The following is a 12,808-nucleotide window of genomic DNA, read 5'->3' on the forward strand; positions in this document are numbered from 1 at the left end:
ACTTTTTCATCATGTGGATAAAATTTTAATTGTAGAAAAGCAATAGTTAAGGGAAATTTGAAAGGGAATTGTTTCCACTTGCAAAAGCAATATTTTCTTGATTTATAGCATTGCACTTGGTCATCATATAATTCACAATAAAAAAAATGTCAATGGAAAATAATCATTTGAATCATAAATATTTCTTTTTTTTTTTTTTTTTGGTCAAGATAATCATAACTATTTCTATCAATACATATAATTTCAGACAAGAATCATGACATAGAATAACATTAATTAATGTGAAACAAATTTGCTGGTTTTTTTAGACAATCTCTGTCAACAAGTATCTATAAAGGAATATTATACCTAGCAAGACACCAACTGAGTCTTCCCCCTCTTAAACATTTTCAAAATTCAAATCCAAATTGTTTCCTTATATACCATTAGCATCAATTCAATCCAATTTCATTGTGTGCAAACACATTAGGAAGAGTTTGTTTTTTGAAGGAAAATCTACAATAGGATAATATCTCATTCTTCACCCAAAAAAACACGGGGGTATAGGATATGTTATCTGGTATAATTTTTTTGAAGTTATCCATTCATACAAATAATATCTCTTTATAATAGTATTAATTAATTAAAAATGTTTTTTTATAAGCTCAATCATAAGCAAATAATTAATTAAACATATTTATCTCTTTGTAGTGCATTCAAAAACACGGGGTCGATATGATATAGCATATGGTATAAAAATTAAATGAGTTACAAAATTCATTTGTTGCATTAATAATAGCATTTTATAATTTATTTTCATTAATTCAACGGGAGAATGTCTCATTCCTTAGGATATTATTTTCAATAAATCTTTATTTACACATTCATTAGAGTAAATATCACATTCTTCACCCCAAAAAATATGGGGGATATATGATATTTATACCAAAGTTGGTATAAATATTTTTTTACCCACTTTCTTAAATAATCGAACCTAGACCTTGAGGAGGAGCATACTCCTCAGTCCCAAACCAATACCACTGGGCCAACCCAAGTGGGATAAACCTTTAAAAATGTTAAAGTGCATTCTCTCTCACTTCTCTCTGTCATATTCAAATTTCTCTCAAAATCCCAAACCCCTTCCTCTCTTCCTTTTCATTCTTTTTGCTCTTTTTTGTCTTCTTCCTCACTTAGAAACATGCCAAAAATATGGGAAGAATTATCATCTAATCCAATATTGATGTTTTTTTTTAATCTTTCTGGTACGAAAACATGTAATCAGAGACACATGCCAAAAACATGGGGGGCGACATGATATAATATATGATATTAATTAATATCTCTTTATAATTGTATTATTTAATTAAACATATTTATCCATTTATAATGCATTCAAAAACATAGGGGTGACATGATATAGTATATGATATAAAACAAATTATGTGTTGCATTAATGGCAACATTTTATATTATATTCCGTTAAAACCTTTTTTAGAGAAATAATACTTATATGATTTTAGTACCAAAAAAAAAAATACTTATATGATTTTAAATATATACTGAATTTGATATTGACTATAACAAACAAAATATATATTTATAACTAATTTTCTCTCCGTGCGTTGCACGGGTGTAATCACTAGTCACAGAAACAATTGACACACTAGCATAAGATGGCATTACCTGTACTAGTCACCCACATGTAAAAGCACAAATTGCAACCAATTGTTCCATGTTCATAAATAGTAACCAAAAAAAGATGAAAAGTGAAGTACAAATGCATAGGGACACAACTAATTCAAACTACTTAAACAAAGGGACAAAGCAAACAAGTAGAATACTAATAATGAGTAGTAGCAATAATTAAAGCAAACAAACCAACCAACAAAAAACTAATGACCCGAAATAAAGCATGTCCTAATAATGAAAATAGAATAATAATGATTCTCATCAAAACTCATTTGCCCTGTCCCTTTTCTGTTCATGTGCTTTTCAAATTTTAGTTATGGTTTGTGATTTGTCCCCTCACTTAGCCATCATGACTTTGACAAACTCCTCATAGTTGATCTGACCATCACCATCAACATCAGCCTCGCGAATCATCTCGTCAACTTCTTCATCAGTCAGCTTCTCTCCGAGATTTGTCATGACATGACGGAGCTCAGCTGCAGAGATGAAACCATTTTGATCCTTGTCAAACACACGGAAAGCTTCCTTAAGCTCTTCCTCGGAATCAGTATCCTTCATCTTGCGGGCCATCAGGTTAAGGAATTCAGGGAAATCAATGGTACCGTTTCCATCAGCATCAACCTCGTTGATCATGTCCTGCAATTCAGCCTCAGTTGGGTTCTGGCCTAGTGACCTCATTACAGTCCCGAGCTCCTTGGTGGTAATACAACCTGAGCATTTTGAACAACCAGTTAAAACCCATACAAGTGATTCAGCCCCACAAGACATAGACAAATTCTATAAATCATTGAACTTATACTTCGATCAAAATTTTGCTACTGTAGCATAGAAAAATTTGAAAAAACCGCTATTTTTCGCAATTGACAACATAGTTTTCTTCTAAAACTATCTATGTTCAATCAAAGCAAAAGTTCACGAAAACATCAAAACTTGTGGGAGCCTGACAGGAATGTACACATGACAGTGAGATAAACATAATAGAACATGTTATATCAATAAATTATGCCCTAATATTCATCTCCAATGGTAATCAATAAGATCAGAGAACACAGCATTTAATTGAATACTAAAAATGTAAAAGCAAATGACGTAATAAATAGTTACCATCTAATAGCTATTTCATTCACAAATAGATCTTCCACAAAAAAGTGACCAAAGTGACCAAAATGCACAACAGACATAAAGGGGTAAATCCCACATCGAGTTATTCAAAAATCCAAACATGCAACACTAAGGGCCGGTTGAATGAGTTTTGTTTTTAGTTTTTAAATTCTATTTTCTAAATCAACTCTAAAAATCTGTTTTTAATCAGATCAGCACAAACAGGAAAGGAAACAAATTTCATATAAATGTTCATAAAAACAAAAACTAAACTCACAAAGTCAAATGAGAAAGAACCCTACAAACAAACCTAAACAAGTTTCAATTTTTATGAAATTTTTTTCAAAAGGTAACATGGGGTATGAACAAAATCAAGAAACATAACACTTCAATAAAAAAATCAGATCTAAGAAAAAAAAATTAAAAAGAATCTGAGAAATGATACCATCGCCATCCTTCAATAAACAGAATTATAACAAAATTGAGAAACATAATAACACTTCCATAAATGGAATTTTAACAAACCACTGTTTTTACAAGGCCGCATTCTACTAGATCGCGTATCAAAATATTAACGTTGTTCCAAGACAGCATTTTAACAGGCAACTGTTGTTCCAAGACAGCTTGATACAGGATTTGGTATAAAAATGTTGTCAACTATTAGCTATAGTGGCGCTGAATAGCAGTGCCACTGTAGCATAGCAAAATTTGAACGGACACTATTTCCGCAATTGACAGCATAGTTTTCTTCTCAAACTACACTTTCTATTTTCGATCAAAGCAAAAGTTTCTGAAAAATATCAAAACTCACAGTCGCATGACAGGAATGTACACATGAAAGAGAGATAAACATAAACATAACTTAAATATTTTCATATAATACTATTAGCTACATCGGTACTAAAGGCAGTGCTACTGTAGCACGTGTCAATTTGAAAAAGGCGCCATTTTCCGCAATTGAAAACACAGTTTTCTTCTCAAACCATACATTCTATTTTTCGATCAAAACAAAAGTTTCCAAAAAAAACATTAAAACTTGCAAGAGCCTGACTCGAATGTAACAAATGTTAGCTTATCAATTAATAAAGTATATCCAAATACAGATCAACAATGATAACCAATACGATCGGAGAAACATATCATAATTTAATACTAAAAGTATAAAAGTAAAATGTCATCCCAAATAGGTACACCTAATTGTTATTTCATTATCACATAGATCTTTCACAATCACAGATTCCATATTGAGTTATTCACAATCACAAATCCAAACATGCAACTAAAATTCATCTCCAAAAATCAATCCTTTAATATAAATCAAACAACAAAAACAAATCAAATCTCAAGTCACAATTAAAAATACTCATTCCTAAAAAATCAAACAAATCATCCACACACAAATACATGACATAACAACATAATAGATCGCATAAAACATTGATCAGATAAGATAAAAACGTGAAACGAAACAAATTTCATCAAAAATATGAATAAAAACAAAAATCAAACCAAAAAGTCAAACAAGAACCCTAAAAACAAATCTAAAAAAGTTTCAATTTTTATCAAAATTCCTTCAAAAAGGTATCATGGGGTGTGAACAAAATCGAGAAAAACAATAACACTTCAATAAAAATTCAGATCTAAGAAAAAAATAAAAGGATCTGAGAAAAACGATACCATCGCCATCCTTATCGAATAGGCTGAAAGCTTCCTTGAACTCAGAGATCTGCTCGTCGGTGAGTTGATCGGCCATTGGAGGAAGGAAGATTTGGTTGTGCAGAGAGAAAGAAGAGAGAATGATTTGTGTGTGTCTGTGATGTGGAAAATGTAAGAAGAAGAGAAAAAGGAGGATTAAGGTATTTATATACTATAGTCTTATTTTAGTTCTTTTTTTTCTATGGCTATTCTCTTTCTTTCTTTTTGTGGAATTTTATATACCTTAATTAAATTTTAATCATCTTCTCATTACCTTAATCGCATCTATTTCAGACCATCATACTTAAATGTGTCAATCCCTAACACCATTTTTTATTATAGTGATATTGTTTTGTGTGAATCGGTCATCTTTGTACGACGCGTTTTACTTAAACGATTGACATATTTTATGTGAACTAAAACCACTTTTTTCAAACAATCATTATTAATGTGTTAATAACATTCTAGTAACTTTATAATAGCTGCGTATACTAATAATTCGAATCGAGAAAAACTGTAATGGATAACTATATTCGAACCAACAACCTCTTGTCCAAATACGAAGTGATATTTTATTTTATTATATCATTTATTGCTCTTTGGTTTTCTATAGGGGTTGATTTTATGACCTAATGATGTAAATTTTTCTAGACTAGTAAAATGCCAATTGTTTATGCTCACTATCAAGAAGAGAATTATGGTCTGGTTTAAAAGTCTTTGTCTCCATTCCATTGATACATGGCCAGCCTTTAAAAAACACTTCACAAGATATTTCATTGTGTCCCGCAAGCAACCAAAATTGGTCGCATCCTTAACAAATATCGTCCAAGCAAATAGTGAAGCGCTTAGAGGATACTAACAATCATATGAAGCTCAAACAAGGACTATGATAAGGGTCTAAGTCACAAAAAGGTTGAACTACAAGACAATCCATCATTCAACGAGGTGCTAGCCATGAACATAAACTATATCCAATACATGGAAAAGGTGAATGTCGCTAATGCAAAAGGAAAAACAAACAAAACTAGGACATGTAGGAATCACGAGTTCTGACTGTTAATGGGAAAATTCTTAGAGTACAATCCTTTGATTACCTCAACAGAAAACATTTTGTTAGATTATGCAAACTCTAAATTCAAGAAAAAGGGAGTAAAAATCGCAAAACAACTAAAGTAAAAACTTGTTAGTCGTTTCGACCGAACGAATGCCCACAATGCAGAATTAATACTGCATCCAACTCAAAGATGTGACTAAATACCTCACCTAAGGAGGGTAGTTAAAGAAGCCCACGACGAAAGGCAAAACCATTAGGCATAACGATAGTCTTGAAATAAGATACTATCTTGATTAGCACTTGAACCCAATTTAATACCTCCTTGATTCTAGTTTTTATAATTTAATCCAAAAATTATATGATATACTTTAGTTCCACTGGTGGATCCCGTGTTACCATTGTGAGGAGATTCATAGGAATTGAGAAATTTGTGGACAGGAGTGTACAACTTTTGAACTCAACGAAATAGTTTGATTATGTGTGTTAGAGATGACACCTTTACCGTGTGGGTAATTCATGATGGAATGGAGAAAGAAGGGTTGCCACAAAGGAATAAGAGAGAAGAAGGAGAAACTAACACAACAAGATCAAAACGAGGGCAAAATATGACTTGAAACATACAAAGGCAAAGAAGACATAGTTTTCCAAAAAAATATCTAACGTCATCAACAAATGTATAATTAGGATACAATTAACCATATAAGAGAAGAATCAAGACTATGGAAAGAAACAAGTTTGAATATAAATCTTGGACCAATATCAAAGAATTCTTGGAGCGATCATTAATGTTCGAGGTATATTACCTTAGATAAAAAAATAAGATTTGTTTAATATATAATATAACATGAAGAGAGGGAGGGAGAGAGAGCTACATGGTTCAACTCACAATAAAAAGTTTAAAAAATGAAAACTGTGTTTTGTTATAAAAACTCAAATACAAAAGTACTTTACATACTATATGTCATTACATTAATATACAAGAAAGCCACAAATTTAACAAGTAGAGGAATAATGAGAAAAAAGAGTACCCCATAATTATCGTACATGTATTGAAACCGGGTACGAATCCATGTATTGAAACTGATGTTTGTGTTTTATATTGAATTCAAAATTTAATTTTAATCATGCATTAGAGAATTGTTCAAATTTGACATGCATATATCAAGGCTTCGATTGGAACCATAACGACCCAAAAGATAAAACAAATGGTCTCATCTAACCCATAATTTCCTATATACGCGTAAATACTTCATCTTATCATTATTATAAGTAAAATTTCACTTTTTAGATTTATTAAATAATTGATATAATTAGTTTATACTGTATATCAAATACACTAGTTATTTAATGAAATATAAAAAGTGAAATTTTGTTTATAATAATGATTGGAGTATGTCTCAATCGATAGAGAAATATTCGACTCCCCAAATCTATAAGCCAACTTTTAAAAAACTTCATTGATCTTTATTTAAATTTTGATCCATAAAGTTACGGAAGGTTGTCGCATTTTGCAAAGAATATTGTCCATACTTCATTAGCAGACAATTTATTGAACGCTTAAATGCACTTTTGGCCCCCTAACAAAAAAAATGCAATTTTGACCCCCTAATTTTGCCATGTTTAGGGAAATTTAGTTTTTTGACCTCTTATCTTTACAAAAAAGTTGCGATTTTGACCCCTTTTTTGGGACACGTGGCGGCTTCTCAGCATAGTTGCGAAAATTAGGGGGTTAAAATTGCATTTTTTTTGCTAGTGGTCAAAAGTGCATTTAAGCCTTTATTGAATTGCATAATGCTATTAACAATAAATATAATATATAAAGTCATGAAGAAAAAAGAAAACACATTGATGAGGTAGCTCTACGTAATTATTTATATCTATTTCCGTAAATGTTGAACAAGAAGCACCAGTGGTCTAGTGGTAGAATAGTACCCTGCCACGGTACAGACCCGGGTTCGATTCCCGGCTGGTGCATTTCTGAGAGCTGTGATGAAAATAGTTGTGGTGTTGGGTACATCACCTTTCCTGAAACATGGATGAAAAAATTACTTCTGAGCTTTCATTTTTTCTCTTTTTTTTTTGGCTCAATGCAAGATTCTCAGTTAATGTCAGCCTCATTATTAGTAGTCATTTTTATGTACATAACTAAAAGCTTGCTATCTCCCATGTTTTTGAATGAAAATGATTTGGAGAGAGGGAGAACTCATTTTTATTTCAAATATCATGGAAGAGTCCGGCTTTATCAAAAGTGGCGGCGGTCTCACGGATATTGCTTCATAATCGTATACCATGTAAAATAAACTTAGCTCATAAAAGACTATTGTCTAATGGTACTGTGGTAGAATGCATTCATTGTGAGAGGATACCAATAACAGCTTTGCATGTGTTTGCACTTTGCACTGTGGTTTTGTGCCTATAGTTTGAACTTGTTCACTTTTCTCAAATGCTTAACTGGGGCTGCTAGAAATGACAATGGTATGGCTTATTTGGAAAGCAGGGAATGACGAAACCTTTTCAAACAGGCTAAAGGAGCCGATGGAAGTGGTGGAGGAGATCAAACTGTTGCGTTGAGATGGGGATTGGGTCGTATGAATACGTCTCACTGTTTGTTCATTGTCTGTTTCTGGGTGTTAGTTCGGCGGCTCCTCCTCAGTCCAGGTGCTGTTTTGTAACTTCTTGTACTGATGACCGAGGTTTCTAGAGATTAGGAGTTGAAGTTTTCAGCCTGCTGGTCTTGAATTGGTTTTGTTTGTTTGGAAGGGCAGCCTTAGTATTTTTGTCAGTGTCAAGGAATCAAAAGGCTTTGGTGTTTATTTGTGATCCCTGCATCAATTTCTGCTATCTCTTTTGTTGTTTAGTAGCGTTACTTGCTTAAAGCTTATTGTTATGGCTCATTGAGATATACTGGTGTACTGCCATTCAATATAGTTATTATTTCCTGAGATGGCAGATTTTTTGTAAGGCCTGGGAGGTTTTCCTGGACTGATGTTAACATGCAGTTGCATTAGTATTATGTTAACCAGTACGTTTGTTAAGAAGCAGCTGCAACATACTTTCTTGGTGTAGGTAGAAAGTGAAAAGAAAGTTATTGACAAACACTTTGCAAGTAAAAAATGGGAAACAAACCTTGTGTCTTTGCAAGTTTAAATGTTGAAGTGAATTGAATACTGGAGATTGCTTGCATTATTGCAGATGGAAATTGAACCGAATTGGTGGAGGTAAATAATTGTTTAATCTTACAGTGTGTATGCTTGCTGACTTTCCTAGTAGAGTTTAAAACATCAGATGATCCTTCAATATGCTTCACTAGTTAATTTGATTTTCTACAAGTTAAAAGGCTTGGATTTTGCTATTGAGATAGCACAGCTATATCAATAAACTTTAACATCACAAAATTGATGTTCCTGCCTTCTAGGTTTAGAAGTTTTTAAGAAAGCCTCTAAAAAAATTGATATGCACAAATTGATTTTAACTTCTAGAGGTTATTTATAAAACTCGTAGTTAATGTAATTTTCTTGGATTTTTTTTGTAAGTGATGCTTCTTGAAAATGGATATGATATATGTATTTAAAAACAAATCAACCAGAAAAGTCATCTGAGTGAATCAATTAGAGTAAATGCCTCAGAATCTTCAGTTTTCATTTGCAGGTTTCAAAAAAAATAAATGCATTCATAGCCATAATTGTGGAATGCAATGTAGAAGAAAGAAGTTTGAGAATATATAAACACTCCATGCATGCTTAATTTCAAATAAATAAAAAAATAATCTTCCACTCAAATTGAAGATGTTGAGAAAATCCTTCCAATCCTTGATTCTTCTTCTCTTTGTTTTCACCTCTTCATCACATTCAAATGCTTATCCTCTATCAACACAATCAAGATGGATTATCGATGATTCAACCGGTGAACGGGTGAAACTTGTTTGCGGCAATTGGGCTGGTCACCTTCAACCAATGATCCCTGAGGGTCTAGATAGAATACCCTTAAAGGAACTTGTTGGTGAGCTTGTGAAAAACAGGTTCAATTGTGTTAGACTAACATATGCAGTTTATATGTGGACAAGACATGCACATGGCATTGTGAATAACACTTTTAATTATTTGGATGCACCAGAAGTTGTGGCTGGTATTGCTAAGTATAATCCTTCAATTTTGAAAATGACTCACATTGAGGCTTTTGATGCTGTTGTGAACGAACTTGGTGCTCGAAATGTTAAAGTGTTGCTTGATAATCATGTTAGTGAGCCTAAATGGTGTTGTAATGACGACGACGACAATGGTTTCTTTCATGATCAACACTTTGATCCTCAAGAATGGATTCATGGACTTACCTTGGCAGCCAAGCACTTTTATGGACATCAACCTGTAAGTATTATTACCTATCTAGCTACTTCATCCTTTTTATTCCTTTCTCGAGTTTTAGAATTTTAAGATAATCATTACTATTATTCATTTATGTTAATAGCTTGCTAAATTGAATGTAGCATAACAAAATTTTGATTGTTTTTTATCGACTAACAGATTGTGGCAATGAGCTTGAGGAATGAATTGCGTGGTCCACGCCAAAACCTAAGAGATTGGTACAAGTACATGAGCCATGCAGCATTAGTCATCCATAAAACAAATCCAAATGTGCTTGTGGTTATCTCAGGTTTGAACTATGACACTGAGTTGCAGTTTTTAAGGAACAATCCACTGAAGATAGACTTAGGGGAAAAAATGGTGTATGAGGCACATTTATACTCATGGTCTGGAATTGGAACACTCAAATTGAAAGAATTTTGGAGTAAGCAACCATTGAATAGAATATGCGCCGAAAACATTGAAGGGTTAGACCAAAGCGCTGGTTTCCTTACCTCCGGTAAGAATGCAGTTCCTTTGATCATTACTGAGTTTGGATTTGACCAGACAGGTTCTTCAGTTGAAGATAATAGGTTCTTGACATGTCTTCAAACATACCTTGTTGGAAGAGACTTGGATTTTGGTTTATGGTCATTTCATGGTAGCTATTAATTATTATGTTAGAGAAGACAAACTCCAACTCGATGAGTCATTTGGTGTAGTAGATGCTACTTGGCACAAGCTTAGATACCCTAATTTCGCGGACAAGTTTCAACTTTTGCAAAGGAAGAATCAAGGTGACTGTTCTTACTATTAGCAAGTGAATGTGTCTTTCATCAGTGAGATTGGTCATAAAATGTTTGTTCCGTTAGCCAATTTAGTATATAATACTACTAAGAGAAGACAAGCTCTGGAATAATTTTGTAATATCGATATATTTAAGGGCAAGAGCGAGCAATACCAGCTGTTTGCCTTTATAGGGCTTCGTTGCCGGTCCTATGAAGAAAAGTGGTGGGCCTTCCAAAAGCAAAATGTGGTCGCTCTCCTTTTCTAGTTTCCTACTTGTTGACAACGCCTCAACATTTAGAGACTAAAACGACTATTTACTCTTCATAAGAGCTATGCGATCACTCTTATAAAACGACTATATATCTGCTAATAACAAAATTAACTTGATTTTTCGTTCTGATTCTTAATGCAGATCCTACTTCCAAAGTCTCTGAAGCATATATTATGTACCATCCTCTTACTGGTCAATGTGGTCAAGTGAATGACAAGAATGAACTTGAAATCGGTAGCTGCGAGAATCAAACAAGATGGATTTATAATGGTTCTCAAATCCTTTTGAATGATTCCAAGAAGTGCTTAACTGCTATTGGTGAAGGGCTTCCAGTAGCTATTTCTGATGATTACGAAAACAAGAACAGTTCATGGAAATCTGAATCACTTTCTAGACTTCATTTGGCTACTGTGGATCAAAATGGGAAACATCTTTGCTTGCATAAGGATTATAACTCATCTTTTGTTGTGACTTCAAAATGTATCTGCATAAATGATGATTCTCTTTGTCTTGATGATCCACAGAGCCAATGGTTCCAACTTGTTGCAACCAATGTTTAGTTTGAGTAACTAGTTGCTCTATCATATTATCTTTATAGTTTGTCTAATTGAATTGTTTTATAATTATAGAACTTTTAATATGATAATCTTGTTGCAATGTTAATGTTTTGTAACCTTCTATTGTATTTAAGTGTAGTTTCATTTCTCATTTTACAAACTCTTGTGCTCAGTTTAGTTAGAGACATGCAATAAGGTTGTTTATGTAGTAGCAATGGTTGCCCCATTTTTAAATTCAGGAAATAATAAGTAACATTTTGTAACAGTCCAGTATATAGTCTAAAATAAATTAATGTAATTATTGAAAGGTTTTCAGTTATACTTGTTAAAGATAATTATTGAAAAAATAACTAATTTGTAACTGCTGAAGTTTATGAGGATTCAATCTCATAGTATTGAAATTTGATAGTCCACAATTCCTAACTCAACCGATACCTTAACAGAGGTTCGAACTCCTGCCCCTCCAATTGTATGTGAGTTCTAATAGTTATTTGTCATTTCGTCTATCTACTAAAAAAAATATTGGTATTTGATAAGCATCTCACATTAAATAGAGCAACTTATAAATTGGTCTTCTCTTTATCCACTATAGACATGTCCAATTCTGCTCAAATTTACAAATATTTTCCTTCTTTATGTGTCTTTAAAAAGGAGAAAATGAGAGAAAAAACCAATTTTGTATCAGTCTAGTAGTGTAACTCTCTCATTATAAATTTTTTATATAGTTATGTTGTTGAATGCTTCCACTGAAAGTTTACTTGGATGGTTTAAGTTTTACAAACCTTTGCATTAGAAGTGTTCAAAGTTGACCAACATACATATATTAAGGCTTGGATTGAAACCATATTGATCCAAAATACAGAAGGTCTCGTCTAATTGATGTTTTCCTATGTAAAAATATGTCCCTATCCATCAAGAAATATTTGATTCTCCTCCACACTCAAAACCAACTTTAGAAATCCTCATGGACTCTATTTTGCATGATGATATTATATAACAGTGGATATAAAGCCACGAAAGGGAAAAACAAAAACGTGTTGATGAATGATGAGGAAGGTCGCATAAGCATTAAAATAGTGTATAATTATATTGTAGTTTCCGCATGAAAAGAATATGAAGCACCAGTGGTCTAGTGGTAGAATAGTACCCTGCCACGGTACAGACCCGGGTTCGATTCCCGGCTGGTGCATTTCTTAGAGCTGTGATGAAAATATTTGTGGTGTTGGGTAACATCACCTTCCCTGAAACACTGGATGAAAAAATATACCTCTGAGCTTTCATGGTTTTCTCTTTTTTTTGGCTCAATTCTCAGTTAATGTCAGCCTCATTAGTG

General features: G+C 32.9%; 2 protein-coding genes and 3 non-coding genes across 5 annotated transcripts; 4 read left to right on the top strand and 1 right to left on the bottom strand.

Annotated features, from left to right (window-relative positions):
- Positions 1–1,555: 1,555 nt before the first annotated feature.
- Positions 1,556–4,667, bottom strand: LOC11431828 (calmodulin). The gene is made up of 2 exons (XM_003617094.4): positions 4,447–4,667; positions 1,556–2,378 (listed from the first exon to the last, which is right to left on the bottom strand). Exons 1-2 carry the CDS (start codon positions 4,520–4,522, stop codon positions 2,005–2,007), a joined length of 450 nt encoding a protein of 149 aa, XP_003617142.1. The 5' UTR covers positions 4,523–4,667; the 3' UTR covers positions 1,556–2,004.
- Positions 4,668–7,421: 2,754 nt separating this feature from the next.
- Positions 7,422–7,492, top strand: TRNAG-GCC (transfer RNA glycine (anticodon GCC)). Its single transcript has one exon. It is a non-coding gene; the product is annotated as a tRNA-Gly (tRNA).
- Positions 7,493–9,303: 1,811 nt separating this feature from the next.
- On the top strand, positions 9,304–11,478 carry LOC25495069 (glycosyl hydrolase 5 family protein). The gene is made up of 4 exons (XM_024785019.1): positions 9,304–9,882; positions 10,039–10,451; positions 10,543–10,655; positions 11,060–11,478. Exons 1-4 carry the CDS (start codon positions 9,304–9,306, stop codon positions 11,476–11,478), a joined length of 1,524 nt encoding a protein of 507 aa, XP_024640787.1.
- A 1,115-nt stretch (positions 11,479–12,593) lies between these two features.
- TRNAG-GCC (transfer RNA glycine (anticodon GCC)) lies at positions 12,594–12,664 on the top strand. Its single transcript has one exon. It is a non-coding gene; the product is annotated as a tRNA-Gly (tRNA).
- A 7-nt stretch (positions 12,665–12,671) lies between these two features.
- On the top strand, positions 12,672–12,752 carry LOC112422298 (small nucleolar RNA snoR114). Its single transcript, XR_003012666.1, has one exon. It is a non-coding gene; the product is annotated as a small nucleolar RNA snoR114 (small nucleolar RNA).
- The last annotated feature ends 56 nt before the right edge of the window (positions 12,753–12,808 follow it).

This window comes from Medicago truncatula, chromosome 5, assembly GCF_003473485.1.
Source record: "Medicago truncatula cultivar Jemalong A17 chromosome 5, MtrunA17r5.0-ANR, whole genome shotgun sequence".
NCBI lineage: Eukaryota > Viridiplantae > Streptophyta > Magnoliopsida > Fabales > Fabaceae > Medicago > Medicago truncatula.

Excerpts from the sequence above, each read along its gene's own strand:
- LOC11431828 (XM_003617094.4), bottom strand. The coding sequence starts at position 4,522 with ATGGCCGATCAACTCACCGACGAGCAGATCTCTGAGTTCAAGGAAGCT. Across the intron at positions 2,379-4,446 it reads ATTCGATAAGGATGGCGATG|GTTGTATTACCACCAAGGAG; the intron begins GTATCGTTTTTC and ends CAAAATGCTCAG.
- LOC25495069 (XM_024785019.1), top strand. The coding sequence starts at position 9,304 with ATGTTGAGAAAATCCTTCCAATCCTTGATTCTTCTTCTCTTTGTTTTC. Across the intron at positions 9,883-10,038 it reads ACTTTTATGGACATCAACCT|ATTGTGGCAATGAGCTTGAG; the intron begins GTAAGTATTATT and ends ATCGACTAACAG. Across the intron at positions 10,656-11,059 it reads TTTGCAAAGGAAGAATCAAG|ATCCTACTTCCAAAGTCTCT; the intron begins GTGACTGTTCTT and ends TTCTTAATGCAG.